The 10,969-nt window shown below is 53.6% G+C and overlaps 1 protein-coding gene across 1 annotated transcript in view; it reads left to right on the top strand.

The window, feature by feature from the left end:
• The window catches only part of STARD8 (StAR related lipid transfer domain containing 8), a 41,407-nt gene extending 30,676 nt beyond the window's left edge, over positions 1-10,731 (top strand). Inside the window, exons 4-14 of the mRNA XM_077771150.1 lie at positions 873-936; positions 2,169-3,577; positions 4,203-4,376; positions 5,274-5,433; positions 5,908-6,106; positions 6,527-6,737; positions 7,008-7,122; positions 7,379-7,603; positions 8,591-8,808; positions 8,909-9,085; positions 9,233-10,731. Coding sequence (XP_077627276.1) covers positions 880-936; positions 2,169-3,577; positions 4,203-4,376; positions 5,274-5,433; positions 5,908-6,106; positions 6,527-6,737; positions 7,008-7,122; positions 7,379-7,603; positions 8,591-8,808; positions 8,909-9,085; positions 9,233-9,350 — 3,063 coding nt within the window. The 5' untranslated portion in view covers positions 873-879 and the 3' untranslated portion in view covers positions 9,351-10,731. The remainder of the gene's footprint in view (positions 1-872; positions 937-2,168; positions 3,578-4,202; positions 4,377-5,273; positions 5,434-5,907; positions 6,107-6,526; positions 6,738-7,007; positions 7,123-7,378; positions 7,604-8,590; positions 8,809-8,908; positions 9,086-9,232) is intronic.
• The last annotated feature ends 238 nt before the right edge of the window (positions 10,732-10,969 follow it).

Here is a 10,969-nt window from a genome sequence, read left to right as displayed (position 1 = left end):
CAGGCCCCCCTAACAGAGGAGGGGCCCCAACTGTAACAAAGCTGTTTTCTGTGTCTGTGACACCTCACCACCTAGGCGCTCTAGCTGGGAAGTCAAAATCTAGCCTTGATTCTTTTCTCCCTTCAGTTAGATTCCTGAGACATTCCTCTGATTTTCCCCCCTCTCTGCTTACACTGGTTTGGGCCTTGTTTGAGGGCAAACCATGACTTTTTGGATCCATTACAGTAGCTAACTTATTGCCCTTCCTGTTATTTCCCTCTTCACCTTGATCCAGCCTCTTTACAGCCACTAGATTCAGCTTCCAAGCAGGCACTCCTCTGCTCCGAGTGTGCAACTGCCTGCAAAGAAAAGTAAAACTTTTTTAGCATGAGGCACCTTACCCGTCTGGCTTTGACTGACCTTATCAGCCTCGGTCTCCTCTGTCACACCAGTACTGGTCAGTTTACTGTTTCCCTCTCCACCTTGTCACAGCCTCTCGTGGAAGCCTGGGGTAGGAGTCCCTGCTTTTTTTCTCCTCCAAAATCCCATTTCTGTCCACCTGGAAGCTTTCTCTGACTGCCCACCCCATCTTCATGGAAGCTCCTTATCCCACTCTCTGTGTGCCTGCCGTGTCTTCTGTCTATACAGTTCTCGAACCTGTGCCATCTCTTTAGTGGTTTAGTCCACATGTGTAAGCTTCCAGAGGACAGAGGGCATAATTTTCCTAGCATTATGTCTGGCACTGAAACCTTCATGAGCACTGGGTCTTGGGAGAGGTTTTGATGGCTTGAGCATGTGAAGTCATGGATGGCATCTTGGGACAGTCTCGATAGGTTATGCCCTGCAGGCTTTCGTTGGGAACCTTGGGTGAGCACTGCTTTATTTCCTTATAGAAGGCTGATGACCTTGAACAACTGTTCTTCGATGAAACTGGAAGTTCATTTTCAATGCAAGCAGGTGAGTCATGGCAAGGGTGGGGTCTGGGTTCTTGTGGGGTCTGGGGTCTTGTGTCACCATGGGGAACCCAGGATTTACACAGACCACTTGCAAAACTAGATCCAGTGTCTTAGGTGTCTGGGATGTACAGAGCAGTGCCTTGCTCCAGCCTGGGAGGGAGGTATGGGGGCTCTTATGAGCCTGATGGGTTTTGGCAAGCCTGGTCTAGAGTTTAAAAGCATGAAAATAAGTACCATGGCCATACCACCCCCCTCAGCACACCTGTCCACACTGAGTTACTAATAACTTAACCTAGTGATGACCCTTCCTCAGAGAAATCTATCGGCCCCTATTATTTGCTTTGTGATGGTGAGAATTCCTTCACTAGAGAGCAGAGACAGAATAACGTGGTGGAAAAATCATTGCCTATATGATCTTAGAAGTCAAGATCCCCAACTGTGTCCCTAGGAGATCTTACACCCCTGAACCTCATTTTCCCCATCTCTACACTCAAGAGGCCTTTCTGACTCTGCCAGTGTGGGATTACAGAAACCGAGAGGACTCTTAGTTCACATGTCGCCCTTCGAATGCTGGCCTGATGACCTCACCTTTCCATGGAGTCGGTCTTTGTTAGTTTCCTCTGGAGCTTTCTCCACCAGAGGTCTGGAGCCAGGAGGGTCAGCTAAGCAGCCAGAGCCCTGGCCTGGGAGGCAGGAAACCCCTGGGGCCTGATCCCACCTCTGCCACTGACTGCTCAGTGGCCTTGAGCAAGCCTCTTCTGCTCTCTGGGCCTTGATTTCCCCATATTGTAAAATAGAAAATTAGAAAATCTAAAATCTCATTTCAGTTCTGGCACTCTGTGATTCTAATCTAAGACTATAGCCTAGAGACTTGGGAGGCTGCTGAGGACAAGTCAAGACCCCTGGATTCTAACCCTGGCTTTGTCACTGACTTACTGCAAGACATTGTATGACCTTAGGCAGGTGACTTCTCATTTGTGGGTCTGAGTTTCACTATCTGTAAAATGAGGAGGGATTAGATTGATGAGATGACCATTACCATCTATCTGGGCTCTGTCTCTGACTCCTGGCTTACTCTGGTATTCCCAGAGCCAGCTCCCTATCTAGGACATGTCTTGAGTTAGAAAGTGGTATCGTTTATCTCAAAGTCCTCCAAGAATTTTGAGGCAGGGAGTGGAGTACAAACAAGCACGTGAGGACTACTCTGACCTGACCCTGTGGCTCCCTCCCCAGAATGAAGACTCGGAAGAGGAAGAGCAGTGTACCATCAGCAACCATTGGGCTTTCAAGCGAGAAAGTAAATGCTGGTCTCATGTAGGCTCCTCTGACCTACTGGCCCCACCAAGCCCTGGCCTGCCAGTGACCTCCAGCTGTGAGAGCATCCTCACTGAGCTTAGTGCCACTTCCCTGCCTGCCGTCACCGTGAGCCTTTTGCCTGAGCCAGCAGAACTGCCTTTGCTAAGCTGTGCCCCCAGCCCAAGTGACCAGAAATTCCTCAGCCCCACCCAGGGCCAAGAGAGTCTCCAGGACAAAGCCAAGAAGCACCGTTCTCGTAGCTTCCTTATGCACCTTGATTCTCTGAGGCGGAAGGAAAAGGGTGGCAGCCAGCAAGCAGAGCCTGAGCGTAGCCCAGCTACCTCAAAGAAGACCACCAAAGCCTCCTCTTTCTGCAGTCGCCGTGGCTTCCTCTCAGCTGGGTTCTACAGGGCCAAGAACAGGACAGCCACCTCAGCTGGTGACAGTGGCACTAAGGCTCAGAGGGCTTGGGAGGCCTGGCCTGTGGCCGTGTTTCGGCATCCTCAGCGGATGCACCAGGGTGACTGTCTTGTGCACGTGCCCAGGGACCACAAACCAGGCACATTTCCTCGCTCCCTGTCCATTGAGAGCCTGTTTCCTCAGGATGGACACCGCCTGGCAGATTGGCAGCCAGGTAGGCCCTGGGGCTATGAAGGGCGCCGGGGCTCCTGTGGCTCCACAGGCAGTCATGCCAGCACCTATGACAACATGCCCGAGCTGTACCCAGCTGAGCCTGTACTGGCTGGGGCTGAAGCCAAAGATGAGGAGGGTGGGGGCAGCTACACCCACCTAGATGACATTCTCCAGCATGTGTGGGGGCTACAGCAACGGGTAGAGCTCTGGTCTCAGACCATCTACACAGAACTGGGGAATAGGGATAAGGAAGAGGAAGAAGACGAGGAAGAAGAGGAGGAGGTCACTTCATCAGTAGAAATAGCTACAGTTGAGGTCGAAGGGCAGGCTGGGGCTCTGGCCCAATCAGAGGTTCTGGCCCATAGAAAGTCCTCAGCTCTGGGCCAGGCTGATGTTCAGCCAGTAGTCCCAGCTCAGGTTCAGGCTCAGGCTCAGGCTGAGCCCCTGGAACAGGCACAAGCTGAGGCCCCAGGCCCAGCCCAGGGTAATAAGCAGGAGGCAAATTCAGGTGGGGAACCCACCTCTGCCTCCAGCCTGTCTGTGGAAGAAGGACACTCCATTTCTGACACTGTGGCCTCCTCCAGTGAACTGGACAGTAGTGGAAACTCCATGAATGAGGCTGAGGCCGCAGGCTCACCAGCTGGACTTCAGGCATCAGCACCACATGAACGACGAGATTCAGGCGTTGGGGCCTCACTTACTAGACCATGCAGGTGGGAGTTTTGAGTAGGGGTGGGGATAGAGGACCCTGTTGTGTCTCTTCATCTCTCCTGCTCCCCATCCCTCCTCCTCCCTTTCTTCTTTCCCCTCTGTTTCCTCCCTCCCTCTCTTCTGTATACAACTCTTTCAAGACATTTCTTGGTCTCCAGGCCCAGAGGCAGGTTCTTGATTGTCTCCAGGTTAAGTTCAGGGCCTACCTCTGCTATGGCCTTGAACAAATTCTAGCTCCACTTTGGGCATTTGTTTCCCCATGAGCAAATCATAGGTGTTAGAGGACATGGTCTCTGATCCCAAGCTTTACCATTCTGGGTTCTCAGAACTGCCCCTACACTGCAGTCTTGGAAGGGTAAGGGGATGGTGCTGCTTGCTGGCACTAGATGAGCCTGAGATCTGTGCCACCCTTGCTGACAGCACCGAGGTGACTGGGCAGCCTTAGAAAGTAAGATTAAGGTTTTCCACCCTGCGATCCACCCGGTAGCAATACTGACAGTGGTCCCGTCTCCCTCCCTGAATTTGCTTTCTTTGGGAAGAATAAAGGGATCAGAAGAACTCATCCATTCCTAAGGCTTATCCAAACCTGCTCCTGTGGCCCTTCTGCACTCCCTCATCTTTCACCAGGAAGCTCCGTTGGCACAGCTTCCAGAACTCCCACCGGCCAAGCCTCAACTCAGAGTCGCTGGAGATCAACCGGCAGTTTGCTGGCCAGATCCACCTCCTGCATAAGGGCTCGCTGCTGCGACTCACTGCCTTCATGGAGAAGTACACTGTGCCCCAGAAACCAGGATGGGTATGGTGAGTGCTACTGGCTCCCTCCATGCCCCCACTCCAGGACCCTGGGAGGGTCATCCCCCAACGGTGGGTGTAAGCAGGAGGAGCCCAGAACCCAATAGCGCCAGGAAGCTGGAAGGGCCATGGCCTGAGAGGGCAGCGTGGCTTCCATATGTCTGTGGAGGATGCTCATGGGATGTGCATGAGTATGTGTGCGATGTGTGAGGGGAATGGAAGGGTAGGGGACCTTAGGTCCTCAAGCTGTACCTCCTCCATCCCAACCTCCAGGCTGCTACCAGTGAGATTGTCCTACAGTACAGCTTTGGCTGCTCTTCTCCTGATGAATATACCCTTCTGTCCCTGCCCCCGTTGCCAGACAATAGGCTGTAGCTTCCTTCNTCTCTCCCCTGCCACTCTCAAGCACTGCCACCGTATAGGCCACTGAAGCCGATGCCCTTCCCTGAATGGGCCGTACTCTTTTTCCTACCTCTTTGCTTTTGTCCACGCTGTTCCCTCTGCCTGACATGCCTTTTCCCCATTTCTCCTCTGGGACACACCTACCTATCCCTCAAGAGCCTGCTGAATTTCCACATGCTCCCTGAAGCCTTCTCTGATCCACTAGGTATAGTTCTCCTTCCTCATGGGTTTTCCCCTAAGTTCTTGGTCTGCTCCTGGCTACATATATTGCCACCGCCTATTGATAAAGTTATCTCCTTAACCAGACGGAGAGCTCCTTGTATTCCTCTGTAACTCCCCAGGGCCTGACCCGCAGTAGGTGCTCAGTGAATGTTGACTCTGGGGACATGGTGTGTTTTTTATCCCCCTCACCACCACCTGAGCCCCCTGAGACTGCAGAGTCTCCAAGCTGTGTCAGGCCTTACCTCACACCTCTCATGGATCTCCTGTCATTCCCCCAAACAGGTCAGTGCCCAAGTTCATGAAAAGGAATAAGACCCCGGACTACCGGGGCCAGCATGTGTTTGGGGTGCCACCTCTCATCCATGTGCAGCGCACAGGCCAGCCACTGCCACAGAGCATTCAGCAAGCCATGCGCTACTTACGCAGCCAGTGCCTGGACCAGGTGAGCCCTGCTGGAGACCCTACAGAGAAATGGCACTGGGGAGGAAATCTAAGGCTGAGGAATTGGGGAGGGGAGCTGCTATGGCCTTTCTGGCCCGCTAGAGACCTTTCTGAGCCTTAGGAAGGCCCAGCAAGGATGGAGCTGAAGCTCCTCTCTTCCCAGCTCTCTGCTAGCTTGTTTCTGGCCTAGGAACCATAGGCCCCATCTTTAGGAGCCTACCTTAGCCTAAGTCCCTCTCTTCCTGCTCACTCCCACTAAAACCATATTTCTCCTTGACCCAAAGGCTATAAAAATCCTTCTCTTTGGTTTTGCCATTTTTCCCCTAACCCTGTGCAGTAGGAAACCTGCCAGGATTGGACGTCTCTGGGATGGCCTACTCTCCTGACGCCCAATCCAGGGCTGGCCTCATAATCTTCCTCCCCACCCTACCCCTGCCCTGCATGTCTCCCTCCCTTCCTTCCCTGCATGGGCCAGGTGGGTATCTTCCGCAAGTCTGGGGTGAAGTCCAGGATCCAGAACCTGCGCCAAATGAATGAGACCTCCCCTGACAATGTTTGCTATGAGGGCCAGTCGGCCTATGATGTGGCCGACTTGCTGAAGCAGTACTTCCGGGATCTACCAGAGCCTATCTTCACCAGCAAGCTCACCACTACTTTCCTGCAGATCTACCAGTGTGAGTCACCTGCATCTATTCCCCAACAACCTGCTCCATTCTCAATCTCCCTGAATCCTGGGGCTTGTGAAAGATAAACCTGGTGTGGGCAAATCTAGCCACGTCCATGAGCTCATTGGAAGATTTGCTATCCAGAGTTGGAAAGGCCTTTGGAGGCAGATCACGTTCTATTCCCTAAACCCATTATATGGAAAGATAGACTGAGGCCCTGAGGAAAGGCAGGGGCTTACCTAAGGTGACTTGTACATCAGAGTGGGGCTTGATCCAGTACCCAGAGACCACCCAGAGCCCATCTTTACCCTTTCCTTTCACTGACTGACCTCCCTTGGGACCTCTGTGCCCTCTGCATTCCTAGAAGCAGACTTGCTGCCATAAGCTCCAGGGGAATAAGAAAGTTGTTCTGCTATTCCTTCCTCACAGTTCTCCCCAAGGATCAATGGTTGGCAGCAGCACAAGCTGCCACCTTGCTGCTCCCTGATGAGAACCGAGAGGTCCTACAGACTCTGCTCTATTTCCTAAGTGATATTGCCTCTGCCGAAGAAAACCAGATGACAGCTGGCAACCTAGCAGTGTGTCTGGCACCTTCCATCTTCCATCTCAACATCTCCAAGAAGGATAGCACCTCACCCAGGTGAAACAGGACAGGGTGTGGCAGGGCTGGGCAGGGAGGGTTTGCGCCTCCTCGGACTGTTGGTCCTTGATGGCCTGCCCTACAGTTCCCCAGCGTCACCACAAGGGGTCAGCCTGACGCTTCAGAGGCCTGAGACTGCTTGGATGTTTTGAAGCAAGGCCTTCTAAAGAGCAGCCGGTTGTTTTGTGTTTAGGGGAGCTAGAAGCCAACCAGTCAGCCATCCTGTCTTATGCCCATGTGTCACCCTCTCCTCCCTGCCCTTCCCTCTAGGATCAGGAACAAATGCAGCCTGGTTGGCCGGCCAGGCCCTAAGGACCTGAGTGAGAACATGGCTGCCACCCAGGGCCTATCACACATGATCAGTGACTGCAAGAAACTTTTCCAAGTGAGTAATTCTAGGCCCACACCCAGGGGAACTATCAGGCCATGGGTTTGTACCCCAAGTCAGGGAGAAGGCCCAACTTGACGCATGCCCCTCAACTTCCAATTCTTTTCCTATAAGGTTTCTCATCTACCTCACTGCGGTAGTCAGGCCTCTCCACGCCCTTAACATGGACCTTAGAGATCCCGTGGGCTCTGGGAATAATGGTCCTTCACCCTCCGTTGTTCCCCATGGTCCTAGTGTATGTGTGCTCTCCCAGGTTCCCCAGGACATGGTGCTGCAACTGTGTGGTTCCTACACTGCAGCCGAGCTCAGCCCTCCCGGCCCAGCCCTGGCTGAGCTGCGGCAAGCCCAAGCTGCTGGCGTGAGCCTGAGTCTCTATATGGAAGAGAGTGTCCAGGAGCTGCTGCGTGATGCTGCTGAACGCTTCAAGGGCTGGATGAGTATGCCAGGGCCCCACCACACGGAGCTGGCTTGCCGGAAGGTGAGTAGCACACTATCCGTGGCTGCCATGGGGCTGGGAGAGGGCGTGGTGCATGCAGGGGAGGCCAGGAATCCCAAAGGAAGGAGTTCGCCTGCCAGTCTCACTGTGCCTTGGCTTGATCTTGGAAGGTGTCAGCCAGCAGAGCAAGTTCCTTAAGGAGTTGAGAACCAAATGAGACCAGGGGCTCTCTTTTGGACATCGCCTGCCAGGATTTCTATACCAAAGCCCCAGTCCAGACAAGGCACTACTTACAGAGCCTCACCTCCAATATCTTTCTGCACCATGGTCATGCTGAGCTCTGTACACTTCCACCTTTGTGCCTCTGCCCCCACTTTCCTGCTGCCTGCACTGATCTGGCCCAAGCATCACATTTCCCAAAGCCACTTTAAGCCTTGCCTTGATGCGCGCGCTCCTTCATTCAGAGCCTCCTGTCGTGTCCCAAACTGGAGATGACTTCTCTCTGTCCCCCTCTTGGCACTAGCTGTCTTCTTTCTTGGATTCTCATTACAAGTAAGACGGCAAGCCTGAGGTTTGCTGTGTATAAACCAGTCTAAAATCTCCCTTACGGGATTGGGATGAGAAGCTCGTGCAGTGCCCGGCACATACAAGAGACTTTGCTGTGCCCATGTTCTACTTCCTGCACTAGATGGTGAGTTCCTTGAGGATGATCACCACCTTCTCTTCCTGTTCACTTCCAGAAGTTCCAAGCACTATGTCCGTTTTGTGGTAGAGCCTTGTAGGCCCCAGAAAACTTGTGTCTCGTCATTTCTTTATGCTTTTGACTAGGTGGAGAAGCAGACATTGCAGAGAGGAGAGAGAGAACAGGGAACACAGGAAAGGCCTGTCTGGATCGGGCTGGGGTTGGCACAGTAGCCCTACAGCCTTCCCTTTGCAGGGGCTGAAGTGAGGGCAGGCTGGAACTGGGCGTGGAGTGGATGTTCTCCAGCTCTGACAGTTGTCCCTTGTCCCCACTCATGTGGCTGCCAGGTGCCCGATGGGCACCCCCTGCGTGTGTGGAAGGCGTCCACTGAGGTGGCAGCCCCTCCAGCTGTGGTGCTGCACCGTGTTCTGCGGGAGAGGGCCCTCTGGGATGAGGACTTGCTACGGGCCCAGGTGTTGGAAGCCCTGATGCCGGGTGTGGAACTGTACCACTATGTCACCGACAGCATGGCACCCCATCCCTGCCGCGACTTTGTGGTGCTCCGGTGAGAGCTTCTGGTTGTCATCCTGCTGTGCTTGGGGAACCAGGGAGGTGGAGTGGGAATGGACACCAGGAACATGAGTGTGTGTGTCCCTTCCCCACAGGATGTGGCGCTCTGACCTGCCCCGTGGTGGCTGTCTGCTTGTCTCCCAGTCCTTGGATCCCGAGCAACCTGTGCCAGAGTCAGGGGTGAGGGCCATGATGCTCACTTCCCAGTACCTCATGGAGCCTTGTGGCCTGGGCCGCTCCCGGCTCACTCACATCTGCCGCGCTGATCTCAGGTACCAGGCCCCTTTTGCCCTGGCACTCTCCCCATCTCTGCCCCCTGCCGTTGCTTCCAGGGGGCTGGGGGAAGGTCCTTTCTCCCTCCTGGGAAGGGCTCCAAGGAGGAACGCATAGCTCATGCTTACCTGCTTCTACCTCCCCAGGGGCCGTTCTCCTGACTGGTACAACAAAGTCTTTGGGCACCTGTGTGCCATGGAAGTGGCAAAGATCCGGGACTCCTTCCCCATGCTGCAGGCAGCTGGCCCTGAGACAAAGTTGTGAGCCTCAGCTTGGTCCCAGGGAGGTGCCACCCAGGTCGCCTGGCACCGAGGGAGTGAGGGAGTAAAGAGAACAGAGCAGCCCCCAGATGTTGCTTCCAGGGGCAGAGCCAGGCCCTTGAAGCTCCAGCTGACTGTCCTCTCTGCTTCCTAACACTCCTCCACTCATACAGGGGAGGAAAAGAGACTTTTGTTGCCCCACGTCCAAGCTTGTGTTCTGTCCTTCCAAGAGAGAGGAGCCATTTTAGGACCAGGAAGACTGCTGCTTCCCTCCAGGCCCACGGAGCCACCATCAGTCTGAAGCCTTGCCAGCTCCTCCACCTGCAGGGGAAGGAGGTACAGAGCAGCGTGTGCTTCCAGCTCTTTGCCCCCTGAGAGGCCAAGCCATCCTGTTTGGTGCTAGTGTCCCCTTGAGGTTGGCGGGAGGCTCTGGTCCTGCCTTGAGGCCTGATTTTGGCCCCGAACTGGCTTTTCCACAGAAATTGGACTAGAGAAGATGAGCACAGGGCAGCTACAACCACTATGAGCTGTTATATTTGTGTAAATACGATGCTGAGTTTTATAAGGCTGATTTAAAGAGTGAGCACTGACAGGTTCCTAGTAGGTGACATGACGATCTGGAATAGCTTGGGATATGGTAGTGGGGGGAGGGGACTTCCTTTTTCAGGTCTCGGGAGACCAATGAACTAGTCTCCCCAGTTTGGGCCCCATACTTTTTCTGCCACTCCCTGGTGTCCTGTGTGGCCTTTGGTCATACACTCTCATGTCTGGAGAGCCAACAAGCTCACTCCCACTGCACAGGCCAAGCAAAAACAGATGGTGGTAAAGAGACACATATCTGTGTCCACATCCCTTCTCCTCCTCGTCCTGCCTGTGGTAGCTGGCTGATGTAACATCCCCTTCCTCAAGCAGAGACCTGGCCCCTGCCTCCGGCAGCCAGCCAGCCAGATGGAAGGGCCTAGTGTCATCTCAGCCAGCTGGGGCTTGATCCAAACCCGATCCATCCCACCTGTCTTGGCTTATGTGGAATTTCCAATGACATTCAAATGCCAACTAGTGCTTTAGTTTTCTTTCAGCTCAATAAACTGGGGTGGCATGGATCCCAGGCAATGTTGTAATTTTTAAGCCTATTTTATTTGTACCTATAAATACTGTACAGTCAGAATATATATATGTATTTGTGTATATATATATATAGATATAGATAGATACATATATATGCACATCTATATATGCACACATATTCTGTCCAGACTATATTATAATCTGTGGGTGCAAGCAGGGGTCCTGAAAACCTGAGAGGGTAGGGCACTTAAGATGAGGGAGGTGGAGACCAGGAACCATGTGACCCCTCAGCAGAACAATAAAGCATTACTAGAGATGCACTCTGGCTATGTGGCTGTCTTCACTGAGACGGTGGGTTAGGGACTGAGGGCGGGTTATGATGTGGGCTTAGTGTTAGGGTCAGAAATTGTGAACGTTCATAGTGTAGGACTCAAGGGAAGGCCACGGGAGGAATGGGAAGGGCCTCAGCTCTTCTTTTTGGGAGGCAACTTCAGGGTGGGGGAGGTAGGACTCCAAGAAGCCAGGGCCTGGGCAGAAGCTGCAGACCCCATCCCCTGA

The sequence above is a fragment of the Crocuta crocuta genome, unplaced genomic scaffold (genome assembly GCF_008692635.1).
Source record: "Crocuta crocuta isolate KB4526 unplaced genomic scaffold, BGI_CrCroc_1.0 scaffold779, whole genome shotgun sequence".
Classification (NCBI taxonomy): domain Eukaryota; kingdom Metazoa; phylum Chordata; class Mammalia; order Carnivora; family Hyaenidae; genus Crocuta; species Crocuta crocuta.
The sequence above is the reverse complement of the archived record's forward strand: the minus strand, read 5'-3'. Positions and strand labels throughout refer to the sequence as shown.